At 34.7% G+C, this 13999-nt stretch overlaps 1 protein-coding gene across 2 annotated transcripts in view; it reads left to right on the top strand.

The window, feature by feature from the left end:
* The window catches only part of LOC149807571 (serine/threonine-protein kinase Sgk3-like), a 232160-nt gene that overhangs the window by 92528 nt on the left and 125633 nt on the right, over positions 1-13999 (top strand). Inside the window, exon 1 of one of the 2 annotated variants that reach the window (XM_089967973.1) lies at positions 13048-13160. The exons of the other annotated variant lie outside the window; for it this stretch is intronic. Within the exon in view, the coding sequence (XP_089824099.1) occupies positions 13158-13160 (3 nt within the window). The 5' untranslated portion in view covers positions 13048-13157. Of the gene's footprint in view, positions 1-13047; positions 13161-13999 lie in introns of those variants that run through there. 2 annotated transcript variants of the gene reach the window in all.

The raw sequence follows: 13999 nt of genomic DNA, 5'->3' as shown, positions 1-13999 counted from the left end.
TTAAATATATATAATGCTTTTACCATAATTTCAAAACAAGTGCAATAGGAAACATATTTTTGTCTTGGCCTAATGACTTTCTGATGTTATTTCTGATATAGAAATGTTACAAGTGTAATTACAAAGTTTATGGCAACCCAGATCCAAATTTAAGCTGTTTAGTGTTGAGGTTTGCAGTTGTTATTAGGACTGGTTATCAAAATAGAGTATTTTGTTGGCATGTTTTCTTTTGGACTGTAACTCTCATGGAAAGTTCAAGTAGAGATTAACTGTTGCCAGCCTACTTTATATACCTGTTTATAAGCTGATTCAACTCTGCAAATTGCAAAGACACACACCTGTTATTGCATAATGTGCTGGCAGATATGGGTCTGTGCAGTTTGATAGGAAGCAATCAGTTGAACACAACAGAGATCAATTTGCCAGTGTATGTTACAATGGCGGATCAGGGTCTGTCTTGTTTGCCATTCATGGTGACTTATAAATAAGTGAATGCAATATTTAAACAAATTAATCTTACTTCAAAAAGAAGCATTGAGGAATAATTTTAGTGAAAATTATAAAAATGCAGGGCAACCAATGGATCAGCTAGGATTAATCAAGGAAAGGATATTGATGAAAAAATCTAAACTTGTGTTGAAGATTTAAAACAATTAAGATGTTACTATCTCCAGAATATTGTCAATCCACAGCAGATAATTCCAGTTTCAACCATATTATGGTCTGTTTCAACTAAAAATTTTGAATCTCCAAAATCCAGACAAGAACTATTTAAGAAAAGTTGGCATATTCTGGCCCACTGATAACTAGTTTGCCAAAATCAGTGAAGGAGGTAACATTAATTAATACTCTTCATTAATCTGTATGCTGTAGGTTACATGATGAAGCAATGATTAATAAGTATTTTCTTGTATTCCTCCTCATTTTCTTATCATTTCCTTTTTTCTCTCCCCCCACCAAAGTTTATATTCATGCAATAATATTACCGGTATTTGTAAATACTTGTACATTGCCTGTTTGAAATTTCACCTGTAAATACGTGTATGTAATAGGGGTCCCCAAGGGAGATTAGTTTTGTAAATTAACTGGGTGCCCCTCTGAATATCAAGACATTAGTATTATTATTATTATTATTATTATTATTATTATTATTATTATTATTTATTGTTGTTGTTGTCATTATTATTATTATTATTATTATCATTATTGTTGTTGTTGTCATTATTATTATTATTGTTGTCATTATCATTATTATTGTTGTTGTCATTATTATTATTATTATTGTTATTGTTGTCATTATTATTATTATTATTATTATTATTATTATTATTTCTGTACTATCTTAATAAGAATGTTTTATTTGCAGTGACGTGTATGTCAAAGCTTTTGACCTAAATGTTCTAAGATGCCTAAATAATAATAATAATAATATTAATAATAATAATAATAAGAAGAAGAATTAGAAGAAGAAGAATAACAACAACAACTTTAATAATTCTTTTATGAATTATAAAGAACTAATCTAAGTTGATGCCCTCTTTTTTTATTTGCTTGTTTTAGCAGTTTGTAGCTATTTGAAATGCTGTACCCTAATTTAAGAGCATAGAATTTGCTTACCCTGCAGTTTGTTGTACTCATCTACCAATTAAAAAAAAGAGAGCATCATGGATAATAAAAATGTACAAAACTTTTTTATTTGATTCATCACACAAAAAACTATTGACAGAAATATTTTGGTATTGATGTCTATTTGAAGGAAATTAAACATACACAAACTGTACTATCATTTAAAAAAAGGATGATTGACTAAGTGAAATAAGACAGTTAAATATTCAGTGTCCACCATTTACAGTGAGTATTTCAGTGTAATTCTATAAATAAACTGTTATATACTTACCTTGATCATGTACTGTAAAATGGTGTTAAAACCATAAAAACAAACAACACTAGTAGTGTGAGCCCGATTGATACTCACATTTTGTCATTCATAGGTGAGACAAAGACGGAATCAGACTTGGAAAATATTTTATTTGCATCCTTTTATATATTTTTAATTTCATATTTTCATTATTTAGAATATTAATTATGAGATTTATTTTGGAATGTTTGAACTTTTGAATTCAAACGAAATTCCAAACAGATTTAATGGTACAAGAAGTTTCCAAGTTTCCATCCTTAGCATTAAAGTATTATGATGTCTATAAACCAGTGATTTAAATTATAAGGTGAAGTCTGTGATAAAATATATTGTCTTATGTATGTATGTATGTATGTATGTATGTATGTATGTATGCATGCATGTAGGTAGGTAGGTAGGTAGGTGGGTAGGTAGGTATGTGTGTATGTATGTGTGTATGTATGTATGTATGTAGGTATGTAGGTAGGTAGGTATATGTGTATGTATGTATGTATGTATGTATGTATGTATGTATGTATGTATGTATGTATGTGCATGCATGCATGCATGCATGTATGTATGTATGTATGTATGTATGCATGCATGCATGCAATCAAATTACACTAGACCATATTTGTTTACTTTTTGAGCTTTTTGTACTGGTCTTCCTGCTTCTATAGATAAAGCAGCATCAAGTTTCTTGAATAATCAATTTCTGTGTTTTCATCAGTTAATTGCATGTCATTAATACTTATATTAATTTGTGTTGGATTCTCTGATTGATTAAGTGTACAACTTGGTAGTGTTTAAGTGCACTTCTAGGAGTGGTATGTAATACATCAAGTGAAGTTTTGACAGATTCATTCATAATTTCCTTCTACTAAACTACAGGTCACATAACGAAAGTTTTATTGAAGTATGTGCACTTTGATCAGAACAAAATTACACATGTAAGCAGAGACAGGACTTCCAGAAATTGTGGAAATAAAGTCATTATTAAGATATTGGTAAGTTTATTTTCAGATATATCTTTTTGTTTTGCTCATTTTGCTGTTTGTGTATTGGATGGAAACTGGCATATTTAATATGACTTTGCAACTGTTATGTTCAACAAATGCAAGAATGTAGATAGATAATGTTGATGATCATTCTTCTTGATGATTTGTGTTTCCAGATCAGTATTGATCAGTAAACTGGTTAATCACTGAATGGGTCTGACCATGTCTTTGATGTATAGCAAAACAACATTGTCAGAGGTGGGATGATGTGAGATCCCCACTCCTTGGGATGTTTTGGTTATTGTTATCATGGAGATGATCGACCATGGTGTTATTGACTGGATCGAGTAAACAATAAAATCAAATATGAAATTAATAGATGGAATAACAGAGATCTGAGCAGAGATATAGAATATAACAACACAAGCCTCTATATGTAAAATATAATAATTTAATCAATTACATAAACAAAATGAAATTGAACATGACATTTGAATGATCCACTTTCTCTTAGAAATAGAGTTACAAAATTTATGCAAAATTCATTTAACCGTTCATCAAATAATCTAGTGACTGATCAAACTCAAATTGCTGTCATGTCAGCATCACCTGGTTGATTCCAATTTTTTCCACATCACTGTTGGTTATAGGTCTGGGTTGCCATATTTCTTGTCTTTCTCTCTCTCCTTCCTTTAGCTTCTTTAAGTCATCAACTATTTTAGTTGTAGACTGTGGGTTTTTTTCCAGTGTGAAGTACAGTTATGGAGCTATTTTTCTTTCAAATAAAATATAATACCCAACCTAAATTTGTGTCAGGTTTTTCCCTTCTGGGATCAAACAATATTCCCACTCTTTTTACATCAGATATTGTTTTATCATAATTCAACAGAAGGTTATGGTCAGTTTGCAACCTGATTTAATACACAAAAACAGCCTTATAATTTGAATTATGTCTTTCTAGCAGCTACTCACATTCTTAACTAGAACTATGACATAACTAGACCTCTTTGATAACTATTATACCTCAATAAATTACCAGCTAAATTATATTAGTTGATACATGTTCCTAATGCTATCACCATGGATTTTCAGTTGAAAAGAATTAAAAATCCTAATTACACAGATGAATTAACAGACTTAACTCCTTGTCCTAACTACATTACTTGCCAAAAAGCAATTCATTGACATTTAGTACAATCAATTCTTAACATGCCTGATCTATATCATTTAAGATAGGTAAAGTAACTCTCACAAATCATGTCAGAGTAATGCATGAAAATCCTATGATACATGGTTTCTGTTACATACAAAACCACTGAATCTGAACCCATTCATATCAATGAAATATTGTATGACATTCTTTCAATACATAAATCATATAACATTCAAGACCATGAATGCATGATTATTTTCTGAACTCAAGGAGAAATTGAAGTATAAATTTAAAATGAATAAATTTGATAAATAATTGCAAAATTAAATCAATGCATTATGTATGTATTTGAGACAATACCTTTATGCCTTTCCATGAAACCGAATATTTCTCTGATTCCAGGTATCTCAAAATCTTCCAGACCCTTGTTCCTTGGATGATTTATTTAATGAAAAATGTACTTTTTACTGATCTTGGAACCAGCTTATCCTTTTAGCAGAAAAACTGGGACTAACAAATTTTGTGAGGGAGATTACTTAAACATTGAATTTCAATGGAAAACACACACTCTCATTTAGCTTAGCCAATCGTGATTGCTTTTTCTAACTGCCAAAATTTTTAGCACTCCCATCAAAGTATGACCAATACTCTCTAGACTGCCTTGATTAATACCTATTCTGGAAAATATAATTTTATGACACCTGTTTCAAATGGTTCAAAATTTCCCAACAAATTAGGCTCTGGTTTGTCTCAGTTTTGTTGTTTCCCAATAGACTCCAATTCAAATACACTTATGCCTCCAAAAAATAAAGGTAAGCCATCAAAAGCTGCCAAATTATTGCCAGTCTAGCCCATATGTCAATCAACCGCTCCGGTGGCCTATTAGTTAGAGTGTCTACCTTGGAGGCAGGAGGTCATGGGTTCGAACCCTGGCCGAGTCATACCAAAGACACAAAAATGGTACTAACAGCTGCCTTGCTAGGTGCTGAGCATTAAGAGGTTAGTGTTAGGACTGGTCGGCCTGGTGTCAGGATAATGTGACTGGGTGGGACATCATGTTACATGTCTGCGGCATGATGCCCCAGTGCTAGACATCACTATAAACTGCCACACTGCAGACATTGTAGCGATATGACTGAAAAATTGTTAAAGCTATGTTAAAAATCCCAATCACACACCCCACATATGTCAATCATAATGGTTATATGTCACACTGACCATAACAGAATGTACTGCAAAATAATCTTTTCAAAATTTTGCACCTTTAGGCACATTTATTACCAGTAACAAATTTTTGGGGACCTCATTTGGGACCCCAGCAGAGCATATTTGTTGCATTCATAATTTGTCAGAGATGAACCATTGGGAGAGGGGCCTGGAGGTTTTGGAAATAGAATTTACGGTTCACAATTTCTTGTAGTTTGAGAAAATGCTCTGATTTGTAGAAATTATATCTAATTAAATTAAAAAAATATCTTGGGATGAAAATAAATATCCTGGCTCAAAAGAAAATCAAAAGAAAATCTTATGGTACAACCTTGTATTCATTGTGCATTCATCAACAATTGCTATTTTCAACACATTCTCAAAAGCCACTGGACCAATTGCAGCCAAAACTTGGCATGAAGCATCCTCACCAGAAGGCTTTTCAAATGGTACTTATATGCCTTCTGATATGGTCATGTTACTAAAATAGAACAATCTTTAAAGGACTTCTATTTCAAAGTTGTTGAACAAAAGTTTACCAAATTTAACAGTAAGCATCACTGAATAAAAAAGTTGAAAGTTTTACAAATGCTGCTTGACTGTCATCACTTATGATTGCCATTACAAAAAAAACAGAAAAACCTTGATATGACTTTTTTAAACACTCAACAGAATTTAGCCTATCTTTGCATAAAGGGCTTTTGGTTTTATAAATATGATGCAGTTCTTCCCTATGTATGTGTGTGTGTGTGTGTGTGTGTGTGTGTGTGTGTGTGTGTGTGTGTGTGTGTGTGTGTGTGTGTGTGTGTGTGTGTGTGTGTGTGTGTGTGTGTGTGTGTGTGTGTGTGTGTGTGTGTGTGTGTGTGTGTGTGTGTGCACGCACACATGATATCATGATCAATGCTTTATTACATGGAAGTTAAGTTAAATGGTTTGGCATAGTTATGGCAGTACTTGCCAGTAACATTTAGTAGAAATGGTTCACAGTAGTACTTGCTGGTAGCATTTAGTAGACATGGATCACAGTAGTACTTGCTGGTAGCATTTAGTAGACATGGATCACAGAAGTACTTGCTGGTAGCATTTAGTAGAAATGGGTCACAGTAGTACTTGCTGGTAGCATTTAGTAGAAATGGTTCACAGTAGTACTTGCTGGTAGCATTTAGTAGAAATGGATCACAGTAGTACTTGCTGGTAACATTTAGTAGAAATGGGTCACAGTAGTACTTGCTGGTAGCATTTAGTAGAAATGGATCACAGTAGTACTTGGCACGTAACATTTGGTAGAAATGGTTCACAGTAGTACTTACAGTACGTGTGGTTAGGCAGCTGACCCTTGTATTTATTTAATTGAGCCTACAAGGGAAGGATATTTTTCTTCTATGTTTACATTGACTGTATGTAAGTTAATTATTTTAGAGTTGGTTATGAATATTTGTATTTACTCTCATTCTGAGATTCACATTGAAATTTTTCTACAGATAAAACATGAATTCTTTTACATTGCACTTAAAGTAGCTTTTGGCAAATCCCAATGGCATGCCAATATGGACAAAAATATCTATTTACTAATATTAGAAAATCTGTACAAACCTATTTCCCTTCTGATATGTTACAAAATCATTGGAGGTTTCTACATATACTACATAAAATCCACTCCTAATGTGATTTATAAAGACATTAACTTCAAGAAGAATGGAATCATCTAGTTTAAATAGGACATTTTACACTTGTGGTTAGCTTTGGAAGTCATGTGGATACTTTTCTTTTTAAAAGTAAACAGACCTTCAATGCCAAAACTTTAAAAATCCTTTCTTCATTCTGTTTAGTCTTCACAACTAGTGCCCACTTTGACTCTTTGATATGTTTACTGCATACCTGAAGGTGTAGTTTTAAAGCCAAGTTATCTTTTCAGTTGTGGGTCCCCAAGTGGCTGTGTGGTCTAAAGAGCTTTCCGTTACGGATCACTGCCATCTCACCTCTGTCTGCGCCGGTTCGAGTCTCAGATTCAGCCAATGTGGGTATGTGAGTAAGCTTGCCAGTAGCTTCTCGTGGGTCGGTGGTTCTTTCCTGGGTTTTCCTGGGTTCTTCCTCCACCATTAATACTGGCCACCATGTATAGCTTATCGTGTGCTGAAAAATGGTGTTAAACCCCACAACAACAACAACAACAATCTCTTCAGTTATGTTTGAGTGTTTTATCATAAATAATCCATCAGTTGATGTTGAATGGACATAAGTTCAGCATGTGCCAAGCATCATTGTTACAAATAAATCAAATTAGCTAGACTGCTTGTAGTATACATGGCCACAGGTGGATGTTAATCAGGATCCCAATAACCACAATTATCTTTCTGACTACAGTGCTGTTCTTTATTTATTGGAACCAGCATTGTACCATTATGATGCCATAAAACTTACTCTATAATGGGCAATGGTAACTGCCCTGTGACATTCCATATATAAATACCTAGTGGTTGTGCTTCTTGTTGTTGTTTGTTAGTGTTGGTGATGTTAGTGTTGCTGTTTTAATTGTTTTTATTGTTGCTGCTGCTGCCTCTGATGATAATGATGAAAAGCCAAATGGCAGTTATTTTTGTTAATAATAATAATAATAAAAATAAAAATAAAAATAATATTTTCTTTTTATATTCCATGTCTATGTATTCTCTATTTTGTTTTTGCGCGCAATAACTCAAATTCTCCCCAGTCTACTATTACTCATTTTTTTTAAATGTAGCTTGCATTTGAGCAAGGGAGAGAACTTACTGATTTCAGACTCAAAAAGGTAAATGGTCAAGGTCACAAATGCTGAAAGAAGGAAGAAAACAGCATCTGCAGTAGCTTGACAATGTATACTGGATTACCATGGTCAGGCTTTGTAAAAATGACTTTCATTTCCATAGGAACGATGTCTGTTGATTTTGGGGTCAGATGTCAAGGTCACATTGAGTGTAAGAAGAAATATGATTTCTGAATGATATCATAAGCTCTTTAGCAGATATTTTGACCAAACCTTGTGGATTGTTTGCACTTGAGATGAGAAAGAAACTTATTCAAAGGTCAAGGTCTCTGTGACTGAAAGAAGGAAAAAGGGTTTCCACAAAAAATATTTAAGTTTTGTATCACACACTTTGACTTAATTTTCTAGATAGACTGCATTGGTGAGAATTGTTGTTGTAGGGTTTAACACCATTTTTCAGCACACGGTAGGCTATACATGGCGGCCAGTATTAGTGGTGGAGGAAGAACCCGGGAAATCCCTGGAAAGAACCCACCCTTGAGAAGCTACTGGCAAGCTTTCTCACATACCCACATTGGCCGAATCCAAGACTCGAACCTACGCAGACAGAGGTGAGATGGCAGTGATCCGTAACGGAGAGCGCTTTAGACCACTCGGCCACTCAGGGCCCCGTATTGGTGAGAAGGAAGGTGCCTGTTGATTTTGGAGTTACAAGGTGAAGATACAAGTCATAGGTACTCGAAGAAAGAAATTGGTTTCAACAAAATAACTCAAATTTTATGCCACATACCAAGACCATCCTTTATGGATGGACTGCATTTGAGACAAAAAAGGTGCCTACCAATTTTGGGGTCAAAGGTTAAGTACAACATGTTCATACTACTATTTAGATGAAACATAATTTCTGATTATGAGGATCACGGTTTACATTATTTCTAAAGCACATAGAAAGTATTCATTGCATTGTTAAGGCATATTGATAATCAAGGGACATAATTTTTAAAGATGTATTGATAAACAAGGGACATAATTCATCTCGCCATACCTTGCAAGCCTCTATGTGAGGGACCATTTCTTGTGCCCCATAAAGAAAGTTACACTTCTTTCACCTACAGATGATGATGATTTTCTAATATTAGCAGATATGAAAAAAATTTGTTATTAGAAAATGTTTTTCTGATATTAAAAATTAATTTCTAATCTTAGAAAATAATTTTATAATATTAGAAAATGCTGCTTCCTGACCACAGTGGCTTACCATATATTACAAATGCATAGAAGATGGAAGGGATGGGGGAACGAGACATAGGTGCTGAGGTGCTGTATGTATCATCCATTGTGGAGATCTTAGGAATTAACCATTTAGCTGTCATTGCACACATGTGTTTGATGGAAGGACCTTATATTTTTGTTATTTTTTTATATTACTGACTTTTTGTTGCAAAAGTTGCATCTGCAAGTAGGTCAAATACTGTCCAATGTCCTTAAAGGTTATTTTGTTACCACTTTTCACAGAAATTTATTCTGAAATGTAATCCATTTCTTTTACAGCTTTAATGCATGTCTGTATATGATGATTTCTGGATGCCTGGAAAATGCATCTTACACTCAGTTTTCACATTTGGGACCATCTCTAGACCTTGTAGGTAGAAGGGTTCATGATTGCTCATATACGGGCTGTTTTTGAGCCAGTTAGAGCCTAGATGGAACTTCTTTGTTTAATAGAAATTATTATTTCAGACAATAAAATATTCCATTTCAGGTCCTGTAATTCCCAAGCAAGTTCGGTCCTCACCTTGAGGTGTTGCATATGAATAATTTTTCTTTGTCTCAGACACTGACACCTAACCGTTTCTTGTCATTTCCTTTCTTGAATATTTATAAGATAATGGACTGTAAGGTAGATGACAGTATTCTTAGTCATAATATTTTCCGCATTAGAGAAAGCCTGTAAATATGAATTAACAGAAGATATTATGAATACAAGTCTCACTCCCTGTTTGAGTATATTTTATAAAGTCTGCTTATAAGAATATTGACTGGATTATTGTATACAATAATTAAGTGTTTATGATGAAGTTTATCTTATGTTCAGTTTAGTCCCTTCTTGAATATGTTAATCTAATTTCCACTCATTCTGCATTCAAGTAATTGTTAAATAATGACCAAAAAATCCCCCCCCCAAAAAAAACAAATTATTTCACCCTCCCCAAAAGATTAAATGGTAGATACCTGGATCCAAGATGGTGGCAGAATACAAAAGAAATGTCCTGTAACTTTTTGGTGATAAAATTCAGAGGGGTACAGGCTCCATTAACCCTTCTCAGTTTAAAGAAAGAGAACATATTGAACATAGCAGGAGTAAAGCCTTGTACATGGACTACCATATATACTTGCTTATAAGTGGAGTCCAACTGCAAACTGCACAGATCCAGATCTGCCATTGCATAATGCACTGGCAGATCTGGGAATATGCATTTGGTAAGAAGTAATCAGTAGAACAAACAACATAGACCCTGCTCTACAGGTGCATTATGCTATGGCTGATCTGGGTCTTTGTTGCTTGTAGTTTGATTTGATTTATAGGCAAGTATATATTGGTAAAACAGCCCTGCAAGAAAGCCTAAAAAGTTAAAGATCCACAACACCTCAGTTTGTGTTCAGTGCAGTTGCGGGAAGATTTACATATATTTATGAGTGTTTTTGCAGTGGAATGAATTCATTGTAGTTTATAATTAAAACAAAATAATTGAAAATATATATTTGCATTTTTTTTGCTGATTTGGAGTTGATAACATAGCTTCTTGTCACCATTTGTAATTTGTTATAATCTAGACAATTTAACAAAGGGAGATAATTTTTGAGCGTGTGCTTGATTAACTTGTCTATTTGACTCGAACATATCATAAGAATATTAACAATGTTCACAAATGGGACAGTTCATGATAGTTCATAGATAAGTGCTTGCAATGCATCCTGACCCTTGTTGATATTTCCCACTGGTGGCAGATGAGATGTGTTCATGCATTTAAGCAATGGTCTATGACCACAGATTGCTTGTGGTGTCTTGACCTGTCTAGATCCTTGGTTTTGATTTCAAAATAATTTAATTGTATTATCATCATGTATATTTTGGTGCAAAGTAATCAGTTCTTAAAGCTTTCTCTGATATATTGCTGGTAACAAAAATTTTATGACTTTGGCAAATACTGGTAGTTTAACTCAGCTGCAACTTGAAATGAAGGCAAAAGGATGTATGACCACATCTAGTGCATACTCATCTCTTGGAATGAAGGCAAAAGGCTGTATTACCAAATCTAGTGCACACTCGTCTCTTGAAATGAAGGCAATGGGCTGTATTACCACATCTAGTGCATACTCATCTCATGGAATGAAGGCAAAAGGCTGTACATGTATTACCACAGCTAGTGCATACTCATCTCATGGAATGAAGGCAAAAAGATTTGTTACCAAATCTAGTGCATACTCATCTCTTGGAATGAAGGCGAAAGGCTATATTACCAAATCTAGTGCACACTCATCTCTTGGAACAAAGGCAAAAGGCTGTATTACCAAATCTAGTGCACACTCATCTCTTGAAATGAAGGCAAAAGGCTGAATTACCACATCTAGTGCATGCTCATCTCTTGGAATGAAGGCAAAAGGCTGTATTACCACATCTAGTGCATACTCATCTCTTGGAATGAAGGCAAAAGGCTGTACATGTATTACCACAGCTAGTGCATACTCATCTCATGGAATGAAGGCAAAAGGATTTGTTACCAAATCTAGTGCATACTCATCTCTTGGAATGAAGGCGAAAGGCTGTATTACCACATCTAGTGCACACTCATCTCTTGGAATGAAGGCAAAAGGCTGTATTACCACAACTAGTGCATACTCATCTCATGGAATGAAGGCAGAAGGCTGTATTACCACAACTAGTGCATACTCACCTCATGGAATGAAGGCAGAAGGCTGTATTACTACATCTGGTGCACACTCATCTCTTGGAATGAAGGCAGAAGGCTGTATTACCACAACTAGTGCATGCTCATCTCATGGAATGAAGGCAAAAGGCTGTATTACTACATCTAGTGCACACTCATCTCTTGGAATGAAGGCAGAAGGCTGTATTACCACAACTAGTGCATACTCACCTCATGGAATGAAGGCAGAAGGCTGTATTACCACAACTAGTGCATACTCACCTCATGGAATGAAGGCAGAAGGCTGTATTACTACATCTAGTGCACACTCATCTCATGGAATGAAGGCAGAAGGCTGTATTACCACAACTAGTGCATACTCACCTCATGGAATGAAGGCAGAAGGCTGTATTACTACATCTAGTGCACACTCATCTCATGGAATGAAGGCAGAAGGCTGTATTACCACAACTAGTGCATACTCACCTCATGGAATGAAGGCAGAAGGCTGTATTACCACATCTAGTGCACACTCATCTCTTGGAATGACGGCAAAAGGCTATATTACCACAACAGTGCATACTCATCTCATGGAATGAAGGCAGAAGGCTGTATTACCACAACTAGTGCATACTCATCTCATGGAATGAAGGCAAAAGGCTGTATTACTACATCTATTGCATACTCATTTCTTGGCACATGTAGTTTATAATTGCTTTTCTCTACATATTTGATTAAAGAAATCTCTGCTCTACAGAATTGATGATTGATACCTGTGTACTTGTTCAGCCATTAGTTTAGGGACAGTTGGGACCTTTTTAGGGACTGTTTGCTAATTTGTATATTTATTGATCCTTTCATGGGGTTAGGTATTTATGGTAACTTAGGTACAGAGTGCGAAATTGCACACTAACCTGCAATTTTCATGTTGTTTTGGATTCTTTGGACCTTTAAATACGTACAATTTTTCAAAAAAGTTAAATACTCCATTTCACCAGCTGCTGTCCTTAATAAATGAAGTTTGGAGACACTAAAATAGAGCATGTATCATACACAGTAGACCTGTCATTGTATAACATTAAATCTGCCCTCTTCACACTGTGTCAATCTCACCACAAGTTGACACACTTCCGGGGACAGTTGAGGAGTAATATTTGATACACATTGCAGATACCTCTAACTGTGGATAAAAATTATTGGATATTTTGGACTCAGTACAACATTAAAATATATGGTAAGTTATTTTTTTTTTAAATGAAATTTTATGAGAGAGCTGAAATTATATCTTATGCAGCTTGTGTCTTCTTTTAACTTCAGAAGTTTGTATTTTAAGCTGAGACTTGTTTCAACATCATGTACTGAGTGTAACTATGTTAAAATGGAATTGTTTGCCCCATGCTTCAGCAGAGCTGAGCATATATTTTTGATATCCCCCATTTGTTCATCCATCTTTACATTGGTTCATAACTATCTCCTAAACAAAAGAATGGAGATTAACTTGCCTTGGTGTTCATCTTACCCCTATGTTTTACTTCTGCAAATGCAGTCCCAGATGGTTCCTGAGGATGGGTCTAAGGTCATGTGTACAGAAGTTATTTTCCAATATTTTCTTATAAAATTGTATATGTGCAATCATAGTAGGAAGACAAAAGTTAGGGATTATGTGTTTAGTTTGTGGGGATGGGGTGGGGTGGGGGCTGATTTGTCTTTTGAAAAAAGAAGTCCAGCCCCCAAATATCTCGAAAAGGTAATCTCCAGCAGATTAGGTGAAAAAAAATGAATTATCTTGAGGTGAAAGAAAAAAATATCATGGTCAGAAAAAAACGAACTGAGGTTCCATTCATTGCCCCTCCCCCACTGAAAATGAAATGACCGTTCCCTTATTTGTAACAGGTTTTCAGTTCTAATCCACTTGGCTTACAGTCCATAGCAGGTCGGGGTTTATGTTTCGGGAATGGGGATGGGGGAATGGTTGTTTCATAATAAGCATGGCAATTTGAGGTGGTAAGTCATCAGAGATCATAGTTGCACTTCTTTTTTGTAAAGATGAATAGAGTTGGTTGTTGTTGTTCT

Source organism: Sinohyriopsis cumingii, chromosome 1 (genome assembly GCF_028554795.1).
Source record: "Sinohyriopsis cumingii isolate HCF-2022 chromosome 1, ASM2855479v2, whole genome shotgun sequence".
In the NCBI taxonomy this organism is placed as follows: domain Eukaryota; kingdom Metazoa; phylum Mollusca; class Bivalvia; order Unionida; family Unionidae; genus Sinohyriopsis; species Sinohyriopsis cumingii.
Note: the sequence above shows the minus strand (reverse complement) of the source record. Positions and strands in the feature narration are given on the sequence as shown.